The 22,508-nt window shown below is 41.4% G+C and overlaps 3 protein-coding genes across 9 annotated transcripts in view; all 3 read left to right on the plus strand.

Moving 5' to 3' along the window:
- The window catches only part of LOC121198564 (leukocyte elastase inhibitor-like), a 17,522-nt gene extending 13,387 nt beyond the window's left edge, over positions 1–4,135 (plus strand). The window contains exons 2-9 of one of the 2 annotated variants that reach the window (XM_041062810.1): positions 431–627; positions 1,439–1,579; positions 1,786–1,903; positions 2,216–2,358; positions 2,732–2,809; positions 3,118–3,207; positions 3,301–3,481; positions 3,628–4,135. In XM_041062810.1, the coding sequence (XP_040918744.1) occupies positions 436–627; positions 1,439–1,579; positions 1,786–1,903; positions 2,216–2,358; positions 2,732–2,809; positions 3,118–3,207; positions 3,301–3,481; positions 3,628–3,857 (1,173 nt within the window). In that variant the 5' untranslated portion in view covers positions 431–435 and the 3' untranslated portion in view covers positions 3,858–4,135. Of the gene's footprint in view, positions 1–430; positions 628–1,438; positions 1,580–1,753; positions 1,904–2,215; positions 2,359–2,731; positions 2,810–3,117; positions 3,208–3,300; positions 3,482–3,627 lie in introns of both variants that reach the window. The other variant, XM_041062818.1, reaches the window with a different exon arrangement.
- Positions 1–11,704, plus strand: part of LOC121198515 (leukocyte elastase inhibitor-like) — an 11,953-nt gene extending 249 nt beyond the window's left edge. Inside the window, exons 1-9 of one of the 3 annotated variants that reach the window (XM_041062745.1) lie at positions 7,034–7,052; positions 8,063–8,259; positions 9,066–9,206; positions 9,412–9,529; positions 9,842–9,984; positions 10,341–10,418; positions 10,723–10,812; positions 10,885–11,065; positions 11,212–11,704. In XM_041062745.1, the coding sequence (XP_040918679.1) occupies positions 8,068–8,259; positions 9,066–9,206; positions 9,412–9,529; positions 9,842–9,984; positions 10,341–10,418; positions 10,723–10,812; positions 10,885–11,065; positions 11,212–11,441 (1,173 nt within the window). In that variant the 5' untranslated portion in view covers positions 7,034–7,052; positions 8,063–8,067 and the 3' untranslated portion in view covers positions 11,442–11,704. Of the gene's footprint in view, positions 1–7,033; positions 7,053–7,333; positions 7,404–8,057; positions 8,260–9,065; positions 9,207–9,411; positions 9,530–9,841; positions 9,985–10,340; positions 10,419–10,722; positions 10,813–10,884; positions 11,066–11,211 lie in introns of those variants that run through there. The other 2 variants (XM_041062735.1, XM_041062726.1) reach the window with 2 other exon arrangements.
- Positions 7,002–20,157, plus strand: LOC121198495 (leukocyte elastase inhibitor-like). 4 transcript variants are annotated; one of them, XM_041062706.1, is made up of 9 exons: positions 7,002–7,052; positions 16,851–17,050; positions 17,493–17,633; positions 17,840–17,957; positions 18,270–18,412; positions 18,769–18,846; positions 19,176–19,265; positions 19,338–19,518; positions 19,665–20,157. In XM_041062706.1, exons 2-9 carry the CDS (start codon positions 16,856–16,858, stop codon positions 19,892–19,894), a joined length of 1,176 nt encoding a protein of 391 aa, XP_040918640.1. In that variant the 5' UTR covers positions 7,002–7,052; positions 16,851–16,855; the 3' UTR covers positions 19,895–20,157. The 4 variants fall into 4 exon arrangements, with proteins under 4 accessions (XP_040918640.1, XP_040918649.1, XP_040918622.1 ...); XM_041062715.1 differs by lacking the exon at positions 7,002–7,052 and adding an exon at positions 7,361–7,403; XM_041062688.1 differs by lacking the exon at positions 7,002–7,052 and adding an exon at positions 15,511–15,625.
- Positions 20,158–22,508: the final 2,351 nt, after the last annotated feature.

Raw genomic sequence — 22,508 nt, forward strand, 5'->3', positions numbered from 1 at the left:
CAGCTTTGGATTCTCTTATCTGACTAAACCTTGTGAAGCAACGGCACTGGAGCAGAACCAGGACCTTTTCCAAGAGCTGAGCAGACTCAGCAGTCCCAGAGGAAGCAACTGCAGTACTTCCAGTCCTCTGTTTCCTCTGAAGCACTGGGCAAATAGGGCAAACGGGGCAAACTGCTGTTAGACTGTGCTCGAACTGTCCCTATCACTGTGGCATCAGGAGACAAATGAAGTCCTGTCTGCCATCAGTCTGGTCCATCAGTGTCTCAGGGCAGACTGCATGGACCCCTTACTCCACCCACTGAAACGGAGGTTGCATAAATACTAAACAATAAATACTGAGACCTGTTTTTTAAATAGTCTTACATTGTGTTTGCGTGTCCCAACAATAGATGATTGTAGTGATGAATGTACTTCTCTGCTTTCTTTGTAGACACAATGGCATCGTCGTCATCATCATCATCATCAGTCCCTCTGTCCAAGGCCAACATCACCTTCTGTCTGGACCTGTTCCAAAAGCTGAACGATAACAAGACAGCAAATATCTTCTTCTCTCCTTTTAGCATCTCTTCAGCCCTGGCTATGGTGACACTGGGGGCCAGGGGTAACACAGCCAAACAGATATCAGAGGTACAGTACAGTACACACACACACACATGCACACGCACACACACCTGTCTGTAGAAATTAAAGCTCAAATCAAGTGTTTATACATCCCTGGCATTGCAGGGTGGGCTGATGTTAAGCTTTATAGAAGATGGTTAGGGTCACATGTAGAAAAAAAAAAAGCCCACAAGTGGCTGTATTGATGGGCAGAACCAGAAGATGTGACTATAACTGACATAAGATTCACAACACAACACTCCTTCCAGCAGTTTGATCTTTTTTTTTTAAACAATTATATTTAGCTTGTTTCACTGGTGTTATTAAATAGCATGATTGTAATTTCCATACATACTCTCTCCAATAGGAGATAAAGCCTGTTTGATCTGGGTCTATAATATACAGGATGATCTTTGACAATCTATCTACTATAATGCTGCTTAACAGATGTTGGTCTACATTCAGTAAAGTTATTGGTCTGTAATATCAGTAGGATCCTTATCTTCTTTTTGTGTGACTGTGATTACAGAGCTGCACCAAGTGTTTGCCCATTGACTATGATCTAAGGCCCAGTTCAATGTTCTTTCTAAGATTGGGATGAGTTTGTTATCAAGTTCGCTCCCTGGACATTTACCCTTTTTAATGTCTTTTTTTTTTTTTCATTTTTTTGATGTAACTGGCAAAATCATTCATTTATTTTGTTAATCTGTTATCTGCAACAGTTTCATTCCAGATCAATATTCTTTCATTCTATTTTGAGAGAGCAGATTGTTATCAGTCCTATAAAGTTGTTTGTAGTTTACTGCAAATACTTACCACTCGTCTTGTTTGTCCACAGTGTCTGAAAACCCAGGACTGTCAGGATGAGGTCCACACTGGTTTTGCCCAACTGCTGAGTGAGCTCAACAAGGCTGATGCTCCGTACGCCCTCAGCGTGGCCAACAGACTGTACGGGGAGCAGTCCTTCCAGTTTATTGAGGTGCCAGTGATGCCAATGTGTGTTGATGTGCATCTTCATGCATATGTGTGTGTGCTGACATTATGAATGAGAGGCACAAAGAGGTATTTTAACATTTTTAAAACAGGTCAGCAAACAGCAAAGCAAAGCAACAATGATTTTTTTTTTAAATGAGAAGAGATGATTTAGTGTCAGTGAGTTCATAAATGTGTTGTTTGTGTGTCCAGGATTTCTTAACACAAACCAGGACTCACTACAACGCAGAGCTGGAGGCTGTGGATTTCAAAATCAGCTCTGAAGCTGCCAGAGTCAAGATCAACAACTGGGTGGAGGAGAAGACAAAAGGTGGATCACACTCAGTAACATATACACTATGGGTTTAGTGCATGACCCCATCAATCCAGCACAGAATATGTTAAAGAAGCTGCTGTGTTAATGCTGAAAGTGTGTGGGAGTAACTCTCTGTTTCATTAGGTTAAACTCTCCTGTTCACCCGTGTGGTAAATTGAAGTTAGGAGGCAAAACACAGGCCTGGAAACACAAGAGTTCTTCACTGTTTCTCACTGAGCCTTCATATAACTATGCTCTATGTGTGGATGGAAACATTGCTGTGGTCTCTGTGACCTTACTTCTCACTCTCACCATCATGTGTTTCAGGTAAAATCAAAGATATAGTGGCTGAAGGCGACATGGACAGAATGACCAGACTGGTGCTGGTCAATGCCCTGTACTTTAAAGGCACCTGGAACAAAACATTCAATTGTGCACGTACTGAAGACGCTGACTTCAAACTGAACAAGGTGAAACTGCACAAAGAAACACAAAAACAGTCAGTGATCAGTCAGGATGTGGCAGCAGGTCTAATGACTGGTACAGTGCAGGTCTCTGGTACAGTGCAACACAGTGTTTTGGTGTATTGCTTTAGAAACTACACATAGTTTATGTCTGTGTTGTGGAACTGATGATCTGACATTTCTTTTGATTCAACACTTTTAAAAGTTCATGTTTGAAACTTCAAGCTGTATTTAATCATTTAGAAGCTGCAGGGACAGAAAGACTCAAAATAAACTCATCAGTTTATCATATTAAATCACGTCTGTATGTTGTTATTACTGATTTATTATTTGATTATTGATTTGTTATCAGAGTTCTTCTTCTGCTCTTTTTCTTCAGAGGGAAACTAAGCTGGTGAAGATGATGACCCAGGACGCTTACTTTCCTCTGAGATTCATTCCTGAGATCGACTGCCAGGTAATCAAACAACTGATTAATCGGTCATTATTAGCTGTTAAATGATCAGGTAAGAACTCCTCAACATCAACCAATCATCAGTCATCACCCCTGTTCAAAAAGTAATTTCTCTCTCATAGTTTGTTTGTCTTTCTGTCAGTCATGGATAGACTGACTGTGATTTTAGGAATGAGCCTGTGCATGGGAAAGTGACAGGAACAAAGACTTGAGTGCCCATGAAGGTTGATGGTTTTGCTGGTTGAATGCAATCGTCATAAGTCTGACCAGTTTACACATGTGCTGCATGTGTGAAACCTTCTGTTGTTCAGATCCTAGAGATGCCTTACAAAGAGAAGGAGCTCAGCATGCTCATCTTTCTACCAAAGGAGATCCAGGATGATACAACAGGTCTGGAGAAGGTAGAAAAAAAAAACACACACACACACACACACACACACACTTAAACATGCACTCTGACAGGACTAGCTGTTGACACTGTATCCTCCTCCCAGCTGGAGAAGCAGCTGACCTATGAGAAATTTGTGGAGTGGACTCGTCCAGACATGATGCCTGAAGCTAAAGTTGATGTGAGTCTGCCTCGATTCAAGATGGAGGAGACGTATGACCTGAACAATGTCCTGAAAAACATGGGCATTGTGGACGCTTTTGATGTTTTGAAGAGTGACTTCTCTGGTGAGACATATACATGGTCCATATCCGATGTTTAAATGTAGTACACTCATAGAAAGGTCCAAAGCACAAGGTGGCCTGCATACTGATTATTGTGTATAGATAAACACATGAAGTGCAGTTATTATTCTTTCTCTCTCCTGTGACAGGCATGTCAGAGGCCAGAGACCTGTTCCTGTCAAAAGTCTCCCACAAGGCTTTTGTGGAGGTGAACGAGGAGGGAACTGAGGCTGCTGCAGCCACTGCTGTCTTTTGCCAGTTTGAGAGTGGCTGTTTAAAAAAGAAGTACTTCACTGCAGACCATCCCTTCCTCTTCTTCATCCGACATAACCCCACCATGAGTGTTCTCTTTGCCGGCCGATTCTGCTCCCCCGTGTGAGCACTGTGTCCCTTGGAGCAGTGAGACTCAACCAGTGTAGGGTTACATTTGATGTCCAGTAGCTACAGTCAAAGTGTTTAGCATTGAGAATTGTTGTTTTTGATGTGTCAAACAAGCTGTTGAGCTGCTGAACAATAAGTACAAGGCTTTGAAATGTAGCTTTGAAACTCCCTGCATTAAGCAATTTTGACTGTGCATTTATAGCTTTGTTCCTGCTACTTCTGTGTTGCTGCACACTGGACCAGTGCTTCATGTGAGCTGCACCATGTTTCTGAAAATAAAACATGATTGTAACCACATCTGAGTCATTTTTGTTTCATCACGTTTCATCCTGTGATCCAGATGTTTTATGCACCTGCAGACCTATATGCAACGTCCCATTTATTTCTGAAGTCCTTGGAAAATCTCTTGTGAATCAGTTGTGTGATTATTTGCATATAAGATAAGATAAGAAATCCTTTATTAGTCCCTCAGTGGGGAAATTGCATTCAGCAACAGCAGGGGTACAGTACAGTAAGTAAATATAAGTAAGAGGCCAATATGGCTGGAACAAGATTAAATAGGCACTATTCCAATAACAGAATAACTAAGAACTAAAACTAAGAAAGATCTGTAGTATGTACATACATAAATATGAGATGGGCATAGTTATGAGATGAGGATTAATGTTGCACATGATATTGCACTAATAATTGAATTTGCACATTGATATTGCACTGATATTTCACTGATAGTTTCCCGGAATTGTTATCATGTTCGTGTGTTAATGCTCATTATAGAGTCTGACAGCAGCAGGAAGGAAAGATCTTCTAAATCTCTCCTTCACACACCGAGGGTGGAGCAGTCTGTCACTGAAGCTGCTCTGCAGAGCTGACAGGACGTCCTGCAGGGGGTGGGACTCATGGTCCAGCATAGATGACAGTTTTGCTAGGACCCTTCTGTCCCCGACCTCTCGCACTGAGTCCAGAGGACAGCCCAGGACAGAGCTGGACTTCCTGATGACTTTGTCCAGCTTCTTCCTCTCCTTCTCGGTTATGCTGCTGCTCCAGCAGACGACACCGTACTGGATGGCTGACGCCACCACAGAGTCATAGAAGGTCTTTAGGTCTTTATGAATTGTGTTTGAAGATTTTCAGTCAGGATTCAGAGGATATCACAGAGCACAAAAACAGAACTGGTGAAAGTTACCAATGATGTTCTTGTTGCCTTAGACCTTGAGCTCATCTCTATAGTTGTCCTGCTCAGTCTTCATCAAACCATATTTATGGGATGGATTCCACTTAGTACATGTTCACAGTGACTCTTCGGCCTGTGGTCTGTGTTAGGTCTGATTAGGAGGGACGGTATCCATCCCACTTTGGACAGAGCTGCTCTCATATCTAGAAATCTGGACGAGTTTATTAACAGGCCAAAACCATGGAAACCCAGAGCTGAGACCAGGAGGCAGAGTTGCAGTCTTACATGCTTCTCTGTGCTTCCATTAGAGCTGTCACCCTCCCATAACCCCAAAGAAACTGTGTCTGCCCCCCGACCACCTAAATTTATTAAATCAAAAGTAAACAGAAGAGGAGTTAGTCATGAAAACCTAATAAAAACTAAGACCACCACTGCAAAAGAAAACTGGAGAATTAAATGTGGATGATTGAACTAGATTATCGGTCTAATTATCAGTTTGATTTATTCTGTCTTACTGAAACCTGGCTATGTCATGATGATTATGTCAGTCTAAATGAATCCACTCGAGCAGGGGCGAGGAGGGAACTGAGGCTGCTTCTGCCACTGCTGTCTTTTTCAAGTTGATGAGCACCAGATACCTACTTCACTGCCGACCATCCCTTCCTCTTCTTCATCCGACATAACCCCACCATGAGCGTTCTCTTTGACGGCCGATTCTGCTCCCCCGTGTGAGCACTGTGTCCCTTGGAGCAGTGAGACTCAACCAGTGGAGGGTTACATTTAATGTCCAGTAGCTACAGTCAAAGTGTTTAGCATTGAGAATCATTGTTTTTGAACCTCCACATCAGAACCTGAACTGGTGGAAGTTACCAACAATTTTCTCATGGCCTCAGACCTTGAACTCATCTCTATAGTTGTCCTCTTCGATCTTAGTGCTGCATTTGACACGGTCAGCATTTTATTACAGAGACTGGAACATGTCATTGGGATTATAGAAACAGCACTAGACAGGTTAAAGTCATATTTATCCGATAGATTCCAGTTTGTTCATGTTAACGATGAGTCTTAGACCTGGGGCCTAAGGTTTAGAGTCACTGTTACATTTAAAGTTACATTTAAATTCCCATCCAATATTTTCAGGAGCACAAATTTCCCGGAAATCCTTAGACTTAGACTTAGAGTTAGACTTGTTTTATTGTCATTCAACAAACACACTGTCGGTGCATATATTAAACAAAATATCAATACCTCGACTCGCAGTGGAGTGGGCACAATTATCCAAATACAAAAACCAAATAGTCACAGAATATAAAATGTAAAATGCTGATATGACATAAAAGAGTTAAAATTACTAAGTGTATAAAGGAATAAGTGACAATAAAAGAGACAGTAAAAGAGTAAAGTGACATAGTGATATTGCACTATCAGAGGTAGCAGCTTGTTACAGTCCAGTGAGGAATCCATGGGACGGTGGGGAGGGTACAGGGGGTGGGATTATTACAGCCTATAGATGAAAGTTTATTAATTGTGTGTGAGTCTTCAACAGTCTTATGGCCAGGGGGATGAACCTGGCTTGGTGGGGTCAGAGGAGGCATTGGGCTCTGGTTAGGCAGCGCATGTGACTAATGTCCCAGATGGAGGGGAGCGGGGACCCAATGATTCTCTCCGCTGTCCTCACCACTCTCTGCCGAGACTTTCAGTCAAAGGACTTGAAGGCCCCGAACCAGACAGAGATGCAGCTGGTCAGCAGACTCTCGGTGGTGCCTCTGTAGAAGGTAATCAGGCTGGGAGGAAGACTCCACAAACAAAATATGGTTCAGCTCTACACATAATGGACCATCTTCTGCTGCATGATTTGACCTTTCAGCTTCCACACAGCATGACAGAGTGAAACCTCAGCTGAGAATGTCAGGGGTGTGTCTGTTTTTAGTTCAGTTTACAACTGATGCTTCACACAGAAATCTGTGTGTTACAGAAAGGCTCCTGATCACCAGAGAGCAAGAGGAAAAGTGTGTGTCAGTCAGCAGTCGGTTTCTCATTCAGTGTGTGATGGCAGGATTTCATTATTTGCTTTCTAGCCACTTTGTATAACAGGATGAACTTGATTAAGGCCATGCTCATGAATTCTCTAGTGGACAGTCTAAACAGGACATGTTACAGGAAGTAACTATGACTGAAGTTTGAGTAATAGTTGTTTCATCACAAGCTGCAGAAACACAGAGGGTTCAGGAAACCACATGAGAAAGTGAAACCTGAGCTGATAATGTTGGGGCGTGTCAGTCTATAAGTCAGTCTACAACGGATGCTTCACACACAGAAATCTTTGTGTTACAGAGAGACTCCTGATCACCAGAGGACAAGAGGAAATCTGTGAGTAGATAATGTTTCTCGTTCAGTGTGTGATGGCAGGATTTCATTATTTGCCTTGTAGACGCTTTGTATAACAGGAAGAACTTGATTAAGGTGATGCTCATTTTTGAACCCAACATGCTTCAAAGCTAATGTTTATTCCATACTGGGTTTGGTTCCGAGTGTCCCCGTGCCCAGAGCGAACCTGATCAGGCTCTGACTGCTCTCCACACATGCGGTAGTTTGACAGCAGCTTTGGATTCTCTTATCTGACTAAACCTTGTGAAGCAACGGCACTGCAGCAGAACCAGGGCCTTTTCCAAGAGCTGAGCAGACTCAGCAGTCCCAGAGGAAGCAACTGCAGTACTTCCAGTCCTCTGTTTCCTCTGAAGCACTGGGCAAATAGGGCAAACGGGGCAAACTGCTGTTAGACTGTGCTCGAACTGTCCCTATCACTGTGGCATCAGGAGACAAATGAAGTCCTGTCTGCCATCAGCCTGGTCCATCAGTGTCTCAGGGCAGACTGCATGGACCCCTTACTCCACCCACTGAAACGGAGGTTGCATAAATACTAAACAATAAATACTGAGACCTGTTTTTTAAATAGTCTTACATTGTGTTTGCGTGTCCCAACAATAGATGATTGTAGTGATGAATGTACTTCTCTGCTTTCTTTGTAGACACAATGGCATCGTCGTCATCATCATCATCAGTCCCTCTGTCCAAGGCCAACATCACCTTCTGTCTGGACCTGTTCCAAAAGCTGAACGATAACAACAAGACAGCAAATATCTTCTTCTCTCCTTTTAGCATCTCTTCAGCCCTGGCTATGGTGACACTGGGGGCCAGGGGTAACACAGCCAAACAGATATCAGAGGTACAGTACAGTACACACACACACACACATGCACACGCACACACACCTGTCTGTAGAAATTAAAGCTCAAATCAAGTGTTTATACATCCCTGGCATTGCAGGGTGGGCTGATGTTAAGCTTTATAGAAGATGGTTAGGGTCACATGTAGAAAAAAAAAGCCCACAAGTGGCTGTATTGATGGGCAGAACCAGAAGATGTGACTATAACATAAGATTCACAACACAACACTCCTTCCAGCAGTTTGATCTTTTTTTTTTAAACAATTATATTTAGCTTGTTTCACTGGTGTTATTAAATAGCATGATTGTAATTTCCATACATACTCTCTCCAATAGGAGATAAAGCCTGTTTGATCTGGGTCTATAATATACAGGATGATCTTTGACAATCTATCTACTATAATGCTGCTTAACAGATGTTGGTCTACATTCAGTAAAGTTATTGGTCTGTAATATCAGTAGGATCCTTATCTTCTTTTTGTGTGACTGTGATTACAGAGCTGCACCAAGTGTTTGCCCATTGACTATGATCTAAGGCCCAGTTCAATGTTCTTTCTAAGATTGGGATGAGTTTGTTATCAAGTTCGCTCCCTGGACATTTACCCTTTTAAATGTCTTTTTTTTTTTTCATTTTTTTGATGTAACTGGCAAAATCATTCATTTATTTTGTTAATCTGTTATCTGCAACAGTTTCATTCCAGATCAATATTCTTTCATTCTATTTTGAGAGAGCAGATTGTTATCAGTCCTATAAAGTTGTTTGTAGTTTACTGCAAATACTTACCACTCGTCTTGTTTGTCCACAGTGTCTGAAAACCCAGGACTGTCAGGATGAGGTCCACACTGGTTTTGCCCAACTGCTGAGTGAGCTCAACAAGGCTGATGCTCCGTACGCCCTCAGCGTGGCCAACAGACTGTACGGGGAGCAGTCCTTCCAGTTTATTGAGGTGCCAGTGATGCCAATGTGTGTTGATGTGCATCTTCATGCATATGTGTGTGTGCTGACATTATGAATGAGAGGCACAAAGAGGTATTTTAACATTTTTAAAACAGGTCAGCAAACAGCAAAGCAAAGCAACAATGATTTTTTTTTAAATGAGAAGAGATGATTTAGTGTCAGTGAGTTCATAAATGTGTTGTTTGTGTGTCCAGGATTTCTTAACACAAACCAGGACTCACTACAACGCAGAGCTGGAGGCTGTGGATTTCAAAATCAGCTCTGAAGCTGCCAGAGTCAAGATCAACAACTGGGTGGAGGAGAAGACAAAAGGTGGATCACACTCAGTAACATATACACTATGGGTTTAGTGCATGACCCCATCAATCCAGCACAGAATATGTTAAAGAAGCTGCTGTGTTAATGCTGAAAGTGTGTGGGAGTAACTCTCTGTTTCATTAGGTTAAACTCTCCTGTTCACCCGTGTGGTAAATTGAAGTTAGGAGGCAAAACACAGGCCTGGAAACACAAGAGTTCTTCACTGTTTCTCACTGAGCCTTCATATAACTATGCTCTATGTGTGGATGGAAACATTGCTGTGCTCTCTGTGACCTTACTTCTCACTCTCACCATCATGTGTTTCAGGTAAAATCAAAGATATAGTGGCTGAAGGCACCGTGGACAGAATGACCAGACTGGTGCTGGTCAATGCCCTGTACTTTAAAGGCACCTGGAACAAAACATTCAATTGTGCACGTACTGAAGACGCTGACTTCAAACTGAACAAGGTGAAACTGCACAAAGAAACACAAAAACAGCCAGTGATCAGTCAGGATGTGGCAGCAGGTCTAATGACTGGTACAGTGCAGGTCTCTGGTACAGTGCAACACAGTGTTTTGGTGTATTGCTTTAAAAACTACACATAGTTTATGTCTGTGTTGTGGAACTGATGATCTGACATTTCTTTTGATTCAACACTTTTAAAAGTTCATGTTTGAAACTTCAAGCTGTATTTAATCATTTAGAAGCTGCAGGGACAGAAAGACTCAAAATAAACTCATCAGTTTATCATATTAAATCACATGTCTGTATGTTGTTATTATTGATTTGTTATCAGAGTTCTTCTTCTGCTCTTTTTCTTCAGAGGGAAACTAAGCTGGTGAAGATGATGACCCAGGACGCTTACTTTCCTCTGAGATTCATTCCTGAGATCGACTGCCAGGTAATCAAACAACTGATTAATCGGTCATTATTAGCTGTTAAATGATCAGGTAAGAACTCCTCAACATCAACCAATCATCAGTCATCACCCCTGTTCAAAAAGTAATTTCACTCTCATAGTTTGTCTTTCTGTCAGTCATGGATAGACTGACTGTGATTTTAGGAATGAGCCTGTGCATGGGAAAGTGACAGGAACAAAGACTTGAGTGCCCATGAAGGTTGATGGTTTTGCTGGTTGAATGCAATCGTCATAAGTCTGACCAGTTTACACATGTGCTGCATGTGTGAAACCTTCTGTTGTTCAGATCCTAGAGATGCCTTACAAAGAGAAGGAGCTCAGCATGCTCATCTTTCTACCAAAGGAGATCCAGGATGATACAACAGGTCTGGAGAAGGTAGGAAAACACACACACACTTAAACATGCACTCTGACAGGACTAGCTGTTGACACTGTATCCTCCTCCCAGCTGGAGAAGCAGCTGACCTATGAGAAATTTGTGGAGTGGACTCGTCCAGACATGATGCCTGAAGCTAAAGTTGATGTGAGTCTGCCTCGATTCAAGATGGAGGAGACATACAACCTGAACAATGTCCTAAAAAACATGGGCATTGTGGACGCTTTTGATGCTATGAAGAGTGACTTCTCTGGTGAGACATATGCATAGACCATATCCGATGTTTAAATGTAGTACACTCATAGAAAGGTCCAAATCACAAGGTGGCCTGCATACTGATTATTGTGTATAGATAAACACATGAAGTGCAGTTATTATTCTTTCTCTCTCCTGTGACAGGCATGTCAGAGGCCAGAGACCTGTTCCTGTCAAAAGTCTCCCACAAGGCTTTTGTGGAGGTGAACGAGGAGGGAACTGAGGCTGCTGCAGCCACTGCTGTCTTTTGTCAGGTTCTAAGTGCCTGTTTATACAGAACGTACTTCACTGCAGACCATCCCTTCCTCTTCTTCATCCGACATAACCCCACCATGAGCGTTCTCTTTGCCGGCCGATTCTGCTCCCCCGTGTGAGCACTGTGTCCCTTGGAGCAGTGAGACTCAACCAGTGGAGGGTTACATTTAATGTCCCAAAATTTTTGATGTGTCAAACAAGCTGTTGAGCTGCTGAACAATAAGTGCAAGGCTTTGAAATGTAGCTTTGAAACTCCCTGCATTAAGCAATTTTGACTGTGCATTTATAGCTTTGTTCCTGCTACTTCTGTGTTGCTGCACACTGGACCAGTGCTTCATGTGAGCTGCACCATGTTTCTGAAAATAAAACATGATTGTAGCCACATCGGAGTCATTTTTGTTTCATAACGTTTCATCCTGTGGTCCAGATGTTTTATGCACCTGCAGACCTATATGCAACGTCCCATTTATTTCTGAAGTCCTTGGAAAATCTCTTGAATCAGTTGTGTGATTATTTGCATATGAATTGTGTTTGAAGATTTTCAGTCAGGATTCAGAGGATATCACAGAGCACAAAAACAGAACTGGTGAAAGTTACTAATGATGTTCTTGTTGCCTTAGACCTTGAGCTCATCTCTATAGTTGTCCTGCTCAATCTTCATCAAACCATATTTATGGGATGGATTCCACTTTGTACATGTTCATAGTGACTCTTAGGCCTGTGGTCTGTGTTTATGTTTGAGAATCACTGTTACATTTAAATTCCCATTCAATATTTTTCACAAGCACCAATTTATAAAAACTCCTTGAAGTGGAACATGTTACATGTGTCGCAGTTGCTGCCCAGAGTCTGCTGCTTGCAGATGTGCTTGTGCTGCTGCTGATTTGTATTTGGGGCGGCATGGTGAAGCAGTGACCGTCGCCTCACAGGAAGAGGGTTCCAGGTTCAAGTTCCAGTCTGGGCTCTTCTGAGTTTGCATGTTCTCCCTGTGCCTGCGTGGGTTGTCTCCGGGTGCTCCAGCTTCCTCCCACAATCCCAAAAACATGCACATTAGGTTAACTGGTCATTGCCTCTAGGTTTGAGTGTGTGGTTGTCTGTCTTTGTGTCTCAGCCCTGCGATTGACTGGCGTGTACCCCTCCTCTCGCCCGTAGCCAGCTGGGATAGGCTCAGGATCAAGCGGTATAGAAAATGGACGGATGATTTGTATTTGTTGAAAAAGTCATTGCTTGTGGCTGAGATGGAAAATCACTGTGTGTCCTTTGGATGTGTCAGACAAGCTGTTGAGCTGTTCCACCTCCACATCATAACAGGTACAACTGTACAAGTACTTTGAAGTTCTTCATGGGAACTGCACCTTGATTTTAAAAGTTGAACATGGTTCCAGTGAGTCGATGATAAGGTGTGGTACACCTGTACCACCTGTACACCTGCACCACACCTTACCACACCTTAGCATTAGGAGAGGTCAGTGAGAGTTTGTGGCCAGTTCTTATTGTGTAATTGCTGAACTTCCATGGGAGAATAATGGTGTCACTTATAAACCAGCCTCTCCAGAATTAAAGCACCGTCACTTTCCATGATATAGCAAAGTCATTGTAATAAAGAAATGATTGCAGTTAAAATAAAACTATTTGAGAAAATTAGTGTTATCTTGAAAAATATCTTGTTTAAACTATAGCATTTTTTCATTATGAGAAACTAAACTTCGTTATCATGGCAACAACATTTCAAAGTAAATATAAATATTTCAGAGAACATGAATAAGTATTACACATTTCAGAAAACGTCTTTATATACATCTGCAAAATCTGTGTTGGTGGGAGGAGGAGGTGAGGAAGATCAGTGGTTCTGTTGCTCCCAGCTGATTGTGACTGGAGAGATTACACTGTGTGATCCGGATGGATTAGTGCTCTCACTGCATTTAGCAGAGCTGCTATACTGCAGAGATGAAGCCAGGCCAGTAGATGTAAAAACATAGTTCCATCAGGAACAGCGGTTGGTACTGTGCTGGATGGATTTTTGGCAGCACACAGCAGATCAAGATACTGTCACCCTACTCAGTATAAGATTCCTCTGAGATATTGCATACACATCTGTTTACGAGCTCTTTAGCCTGTTTCTTAGATGCCTCTTGCTTGTACAGACATTCAGGATGTATGCTAATGACTCTAGTAATCCACTGACTTTTCTGCTAGCGCCCCCATGAGTTTGACAATTGTGCTTTTGAGAGAAATATCACACCAGCTGTTAGATCGACCACCAAAAAACTTGATACTGGTTTTCATGTTCCCCTTGTAATGTCATGTGAGGTCACCAGGCGGGGTTAGGGTGGGGAGTGCAAAGTACAACTTAAAAAAAAAAACCCAGAAAAGTAACTTAAAGGTGAGCAAATTTCTGCAAGCAAACATGTCAATATTAAACTAAAAGCATAGTTTTTTAAAAAAGTGGTTAATTAATTCATCAATTTTTATTTTATTTTTTTGCATTTTTTATACACATTTCTGGTGATATTGATGGTTAATACAATTGTTGAAATTAATACAGTTTTAATGTGCAATAAAGGCATTTATGAAGCTTGTACTCGGAGTTTGTTGATATTTTTTTCCATACCATATCTGTAGATGCCAAAATTAGAGTAATTTATTTTGTGTATTTCTTCTTGTTTTGTTAGGCTATATTTCATGTATTTAAATGCAAATTGTGGATTTATGTTACTTTGAGTCTCAATGTGGTCGGCCGTCCCGTTTGTCTTTGGGTGGAGCCAAAGTTATTTAGGTCAGGTGAGGCGCACAGGTGCTCTTAAGTAGTTAGTTCGAAGGCTGTGTGGTGCCTCGCCAAAAAAGTTTTTGACCGTGCAGTTTGATCAGTTTTTGTTATTATAATGAGTTTTGAAATGGACATTGTATAAGAATGTCCATTATTTATTTATTTTTTATTTTTTGGGGAAAATATGATGCCGCTACAATATCTGTTATACACACTATTGTAATTATCCAAGATCACACTGATAAAGGTTTTTGAGAGAATTTGTAATTAATTACAAACCTATTTCTGTATATAACCTGAACTATCACTACATCCTGATGGACAGTTTTACTGGCGTACATTAATGCAACACATTACACAGTAACACAAACCACTGAAACAAAACAAACATTGGTACATTAACGCATGGGTTAACACCGATTAACACTGGTTACCAGCACAGTGGCTGAGGGAATGAGTCCATTGGAAGCTGGTGAAGTGCTGATGAAGGGGTGAGGTATGAGATAAAACTTCAAATATCCAGGTGGGTCCCCTGAACATCCAGCGGTTCCTCCACTAAACATGGTTAAGATGCTTTTAGCTTATATGCTGCTCACATATGTGAACCCATAAATCTGTTTGTAATGGCTTTTTATAAAATTGTACTGCATTTCATAAGTTTTATTCTTTACACTGCCGTTGTAATGCTTTTCTTAATTTTTTTAAATTAAATTTATACATTTTAATTACTGTACTTGTGTCTTATTGTTTCAGTCTGTTCCTGCTCTGATATTCCTTTGCACTGTGTAAAGCACTTTAAATTTCCTTGTAAATGAAATGTGTTATATAAATAAGTTTTTGTCTTGCTGTGGAAAATCTTTGTCCTGGCTTATAACAGAGACAGAGGGAAGAAGTGTGACCCATCCACAATGAGAAAAGGCACAGAGAACTAGTCACCATGACGGAACGAACTGGCGAGGGTGGACCGAGAGGATGGAGTAGGGACAGGCCTGAAAACACACCCACCTGGACATAGAAAAAGAGAGAAAGAGAGAGAAAACAAAAGCAACAAAACCCCAGAGGCGAACTACAAGAAAAATGACTGTAAGACAATTGTTAATCTACATCTTTTGTCTGACGACATATGTTACAGAGAGATACCTGATCATCAGAGAGCAAGAAGAAAAGTGTGTGTCAGTCAGCAGTCGGTTTCTCATTCAGTGTGTGATGGCAGGATTTCATTATTTGCTTTCTAGCCACTTTGTATAACAGGATGAACTTGATTAAGGCCATGCTCATGAATTCTCTAGTGGACAGTCTAAACAGGACATGTTACAGGAAGTAACTATGACTGAAGTCTGAGTCATAGTTGTTTCATCACAAGCTGCAGAAACACAGAGGGTTCAGGAACCCACATGAGAAAGTGAAACCTGAGCTGAGAATGTCGAGGGTGTGTCAGTCTATAAGTCAGTCTACAACGGATGCTTCACACACAGAAATCTTTGTGTTACAGAGAGACTCCTGATCACCAGAGGACAAGAGGAAAAGTGTGCGTCAGTAAGTAGATAATGTTAATCGTTCAGTGTGTGATGGCAGGATTTCATTATTTGCCTTGTAGACACTTTGTATAACAGGAAGAACTTGATTAAGGTGATGCTCATTTTTGAACCCAACATGCTTCTAAGCTAATGTTTGTTCCATACTGGGTTTGGTTCCGAGTGTCCCCGTGCCCAGAGCGAACCTGATCAGGCTTTGACTGCTCTCCACACATGCGGTAGTTTGACAGCAGCTTTGGATTCTCTTATCTGACTAAATCTTGTGAAGCAACGGCACTGCAGCATAGGGGTGTGCCTGATTCATCGATTCATAGATTAATTGTGACCCGACACTTGATGATTCAGAATCGATTCATAAATGTTCAAAAATTGATTCTTTTAATAACGGAAGGAAATAGAAGTGGAAATATTGTCAATTTCCTTTCCCTATTTTTTTCTTTTTTTTAACAGATATTTTTTTCATGTACATATTCATAATAAAATAATCAAATCAGAATCATGTCAGTACAGCCACACAATATATATTTCTAGTATTATTATTATTGTTTTTGATCTACATCAATAAATGAAACAGGCATTACATGTGCGAGCTAATGCTTTTTTTCTTCTTTTATCAGAGGAGTTAGAAAAGAAAAGATAGAGATAAACATGTTTTACTTCAATGAATGGATATTTAAAAATATACATTATTTTACAAGTAACTACAGAGTGAGAAAAGAAACATTCTATGTGGGAAAAAAAAGATTAATCGAGATGCATCGATAATCGGGGAATCATCGAATCGTAGCACTGTGAATCGTAATCGAATTGAATTGTGAGGTGACTTAGATGGCACACCCCTACTGCAGCAGAACCAGGACCTTTTCCAAGAGCTGAGCAGACTCAGCAGTCCCAGAGGAAGCAACTGCAGTACTTCCAACCCTCTGTTTCCTCTGAAGCACTGGGCAAATTGGGCAAATTGGGCAAACTGCTGTTAGACTGTGCTCGAACTGTCCCTATCACTGTGGCATCAGGAGACAAATGAAGTCCTGTCTGCCATCAGTCCAGTCCATCAGTGTCTCAGGGCAGACTGCATGGACCCCTTACTCCACCCACTGAAACGGAGGTCGCATAAATACTAAACAATAAATACTAAGACCTGTTTTTTAAATAGTCTTACATTGTGTTTGCGTGTCCCAACAATAGATGATTGTAGTGATGAATGTACTTCTCTGCTTTCTTTGTAGACACAATGGCATCGTCGTCATCATCATCATCATCAGTCCCTCTGTCCAAGGCTAACATCACCTTCTGTCTGGACCTGTTCCAAAAGCTGAACGATAACAACGAGACAGCAAATATCTTCTTCTCTCCTTTTAGCATCTCTTCAGCCCTGGCTATGGTGACACTGGGGGCCAGGGGTAACACAGCCAAACAGATATCAGAGGTACAGTACAGTACACACACACACACATGCACACGCACACACACCTGTCTGTAGAAATTAAAGCTCAAATCAAGTGTTTATACATCCCTGGCATTGCAGGGTGGGCTGATGTTAAGCTTTATAGAAGATGGTTAGGGTCACATGTAGAAAAAAAAAGCCCACAAGTGGCTGTATTGATGGGCAGAACCAGAAGATGTGACTATAACTGACATAAGATTCACAACACAACACTCCCACATTTACCCTTTTTAATGTCTTTTTTTTTTTTCATTTTTTTGATGTAACTGGCAAAATCATTCATTCATTTTGTTCATCTGTTATCTGCAACAGTTTCATTCCAGATCAATATTCTTTCATTCTATTTTGAGAGAGCAGATTGTTATCAGGCCTATAAAGTTGTCATTTACTGCAAATACTTACCACTCGTCTTGTTTGTCCACAGTGTCTGAAAACCCAGGACTGTCAGGATGAGGTCCACACTGGTTTTGCCCAACTGCTGAGTGAGCTCAACAAGGCTGATGCTCCGTACGCTCTCAGTGTGGCCAACAGACTGTACGGGGAGCAGTCCTTCCAGTTTATTGAGGTGCCAGTGATGCCAATGTGTGTTGATGTGCATCTTCATGCATATGTGTGTGTGCTGACATTATGAATGAGAGGCACAAAGAGGTATTTTAACATTTTTAAAACAGGTCAGCAAACAGCAAAGCAAAGCAACAATGATTTTTTTTTTAAATGAGAAGAGATGATTTAGTGTCAGTGAGTTCATAAATGTGTTGTTTGTGTGTTCAGGATTTCTTAACACAAACCAGGACTCACTACAACGCAGAGCTGGAGGCTGTGGATTTCAAAACCAGCTCTGAAGCTGCCAGAGTCAAGATCAACAACTGGGTGGAGGAGAAGACAAAAGGTGGATCACACTCAGTAACATATACACTATGGGTTTAGTGCATGACCCCATCAATCCAGCACAGAATATGTTAAAGAAGCTGCTGTGTTAATGCTGAAAGTGTGTGGGAGTAACTCTCTGTTTCATTAGGTTAAACTCTCCTGTTCACCCGTGTGGTAAATTGAAGTTAGGAGGCAAAACACAGGCCTGGAAACACAAGAGTTCTTCACTGTTTCTCACTGAGCCTTCATATAACTATGCTCTATGTGTGGATGGAAACATTGCTGTGGTCTCTGTGACCTTACTTCTCACTGACACCATCATATGTTTCAGGTAAAATCAAAGATATAGTGGCTGAAGGCACCGTGGACAGAATGACCAGACTGGTGCTGGTCAATGCCCTGTACTTTAAAGGCACCTGGAACAAAACATTCAATTGTGCACGTACTGAAGACGCTGACTTCAAACTGAACAAGGTGAAACTGCACAAAGAAACACAAAAACAGCCAGTGATCAGTCAGGATGTGGCAGCAGGTCTAATGACTGGTACAGTGCAGGTCTCTGGGACAGTGCAACACAGTGTTTTGGTGTATTGCTTTAGAAACTACACATAGTTTATGTCTGTGTTGTGGAACTGATGATCTGACATTTCTTTTGATTCAACACTTTCAAAAGTTCATGTTTGAAACATCAAGCGGTATTTAATCATTTAGAAGCTGCAGGGACAGAAAGACTCAAAATAAACTCATCAGTTTATCATATTAAATCACATGTCTGTATGTTGTTATTATTGATTTGTTATCAGAGTTCTTCTTCTGCTCTTTTTCTTCAGAGGGAAACTAAGCTGGTGAAGATGATGACCCAGGACGCTTACTTTCCTCTGAGATTCATTCCTGAGATCGACTGCCAGGTAATCAAACAACTGATTAATCGGTCATTATTAGCTGTTAAATGATCAGGTAAGAACTCCTCAACATCAACCAATCATCAGTCATCACCCCTGTTCAAAAAGTAATTTCTCTCTCATAGTTTGTTTGTCTTTCTGTCAGCAGAATATTTGCTTAAAATCTGTGATGAGCTGTCCATCAGATTTCAGCAGCACATCCTGTCACTGTCACAGTGACAGGAACAAAGACTTGAGTGCCCATGAAGGTTGATGGTTTTGCTTGTTGAATGCAATCGTCATAAGTCTGACCAGTTTACACATGTGCTGCATGTGTGAAACCTTCTGTTGTTCAGATCCTAGAGATGCCTTACAAAGAGAAGGAGCTCAGCATGCTCATCTTTCTACCAAAGGAGATCCAGGATGATACAACAGGTCTGGAGAAGGTAGGAAAACACACACACACTTATACATGCACTCTGACAGGACTAGCTGTTGACACTGTATCCTCCTCCCAGCTGGAGAAGCAGCTGACCTATGAGAAATTTGTGGAGTGGACTCGTCCAGACATGATGCCTGAAGCTAAAGTTGATGTGAGTCTGCCTCGATTCAAGATGGAGGAGACATACAACCTGAACAATGTCCTAAAAAACATGGGCATTGTGGACGCTTTTGATGCTATGAAGAGTGACTTCTCTGGTGAGACATATACATGGACCATATCCGATGTTTAAATGTAGTACACTCATAGAAAGGTCCAAAGCACAAGGTGGCCTGCATACTGATTATTGTGTATAGATAAACACATGAAGTGCAGTTATTATTCTTTCTCTCTCCTGTGACAGGCATGTCAGAGGCCAGAGACCTGTTCCTGTCAAAAGTCTCCCACAAGGCTTTTGTGGAGGTGAACGAGGAGGGAACTGAGGCTGCTGCAGCCACTGCTGTCTTTTGTCAGGTTCTAAGTGCCTGTTTATACAGAACGTACTTCACTGCAGACCATCCCTTCCTCTTCTTCATCCGACATAACCCCACCATGAGCGTTCTCTTTGCCGGCCGATTCTGCTCCCCCGTGTGAGCACTGTGTCCCTTGGAGCAGTGAGACTCAACCAGTGGAGGGTTACATTTAATGTCCCAAAATTTTTGATGTGTCAAACAAGCTGTTGAGCTGCTGAACAATAAGTGCAAGGCTTTGAAATGTAGCTTTGAAACTCCCTGCATTAAGCAATTTTGACTGTGCATTTATAGCTTTGTTCCTGCTACTTCTGTGTTGCTGCACACTGGACCAGTGCTTCTTGTGAACTGCACCATGTTTCTGAAAATAAAACATGATTGTAGCCACATCGGAGTCATTTTTGTTTCATAACGTTTCATCCTGTGATCCAGATGTTTTATGCACCTGCAGACCTATATGCAACGTCCCATTTATTTCTGAAGTCCTTGGAAAATCTCTTGAATCAGTTGTGTGATTATTTGCATATGAATTGTGTTTGAAGATTTTCAGTCAGGATTCAGAGGATATCACAGAGCACAAAAACAGAACTGGTGAAAGTTACTAATGATGTTCTTGTTGCCTTAGACCTTGAGCTCATCTCTATAGTTGTCCTGCTCAATCGCCATCAAACCGTATTTATGGGATGGATTCCACTTTGTACATGTTCATAGTGACTCTTAGGCCTGTGGTCTGTGTTTATGTTTGAGAATCACTGTTACATTTAAATTCCCATTCAATATTTTTCACAAGCACCAATTTATAAAAACTCCTTGAAGTGGAACATGTTACATGTGTCGCAGTTGCTGCCCAGAGTCTGCTGCTTGCAGATGTGCTTGTGCTGCTGCTGATTTGTATTTGGGGCGGCATGGTGAAGCAGTGACCGTCGCCTCACAGGAAGAGGGTTCCAGGTTCAAGTTCCAGTCTGGGCTCTTCTGAGTTTGCATGTTCTCCCTGTGCCTGCGTGGGTTGTCTCCGGGTGCTCCAGCTTCCTCCCACAATCCCAAAAACATGCACATTAGGTTAACTGGTCATTGCCTCTAGGTTTGAGTGTGTGGTTGTCTGTCTTTGTGTCTCAGCCCTGCGATTGACTGGCGTGTACCCCTCCTCTCGCCCGTAGCCAGCTGGGATAGGCTCAGGATCAAGCGGTATAGAAAATGGACGGATGATTTGTATTTGTTGAAAAAGTCATTGCTTGTGGCTGAGATGGAAAATCACTGTGTGTCCTTTGGATGTGTCAGACAAGCTGTTGAGCTGTTCCACCTCCACATCATAACAGGTACAACTGTACAAGTACTTTGAAGTTCTTCATGGGAACTGCACCTTGATTTTAAAAGTTGAACATGGTTCCAGTGAGTCGATGATAAGGTGTGGTACACCTGTACCACCTGTACACCTGCACCACACCTTACCACACCTTAGCATTAGGAGAGGTCAGTGAGAGTTTGTGGCCAGTTCTTATTGTGTAATTGCTGAACTTCCATGGGAGAATAATGGTGTCACTTATAAACCAGCCTCTCCAGAATTAAAGCACCGTCACTTTCCATGATATAGCAAAGTCATTGTAATAAAGAAATGATTGCAGTTAAAATAAAACTATTTGAGAAAATTAGTGTTATCTTGAAAAATATCTTGTTTAAACTATAGCATTTTTTCATTATGAGAAACTAAACTTCGTTATCATGGCAACAACATTTCAAAGTAAATATAAATATTTCAGAGAACATGAATAAGTATTACACATTTCAGAAAACGTCTTTATATACATCTGCAAAATCTGTGTTGGTGGGAGGAGGAGGTGAGGAAGATCAGTGGTTCTGTTGCTCCCAGCTGATTGTGACTGGAGAGATTACACTGTGTGATCCGGATGGATTAGTGCTCTCACTGCATTTAGCAGAGCTGCTATACTGCAGAGATGAAGCCAGGCCAGTAGATGTAAAAACATAGTTCCATCAGGAACAGCGGTTGGTACTGTGCTGGATGGATTTTTGGCAGCACACAGCAGATCAAGATACTGTCACCCTACTCAGTATAAGATTCCTCTGAGATATTGCATACACATCTGTTTACGAGCTCTTTAGCCTGTTTCTTAGATGCCTCTTGCTTGTACAGATATTCAGGATGTATGCTAATAACTTTAGTAATCCACTGACTTTTCTGCTAGCGCCCCCATGAGTTTGACAATTGTGCTTTTGAGAGAAATATCACACCAGCTGTTAGATCGACCACCAGAAAATTTGATACTGGTTTTCATGTTCCCTTTGCAATGTCATAAGAGGTCACCAGGCGGGGTTAGGGTGGGGAGTGCAAAGTAACTTAAAGGTAAGTCAATTTCTGCAAGCAAACATGTCAATTTCAAACTAAAAACAAACTTTTTTTTTTTTTTAGTTATTTATTTCATCATTTTTTTTTTGCATTCTTTTATACACAATTCTGGTGATATTGATGGTTAATACAGTTCTTGAAATTAATACAGTTTTAATGTGCACTAAAGGCATTTATGAAGCTTGTACTCTGAGTTTGTTGATGGTTTTTTTCATACCATATCTGTTATACACACTATTGTAATCATCCAAGATCACACTGATAGAGGTTTTTGACAGAATTTGTAATTAATTACAAACCTATTTCTGTATATAACCTGAACTATCACTACATCGTGATGGACAGTTTTACTGGCGTACATTAATGCAACACATTA

Source organism: Toxotes jaculatrix, chromosome 2 (genome assembly GCF_017976425.1).
Source record: "Toxotes jaculatrix isolate fToxJac2 chromosome 2, fToxJac2.pri, whole genome shotgun sequence".
NCBI classification, from domain to species: domain Eukaryota; kingdom Metazoa; phylum Chordata; class Actinopteri; family Toxotidae; genus Toxotes; species Toxotes jaculatrix.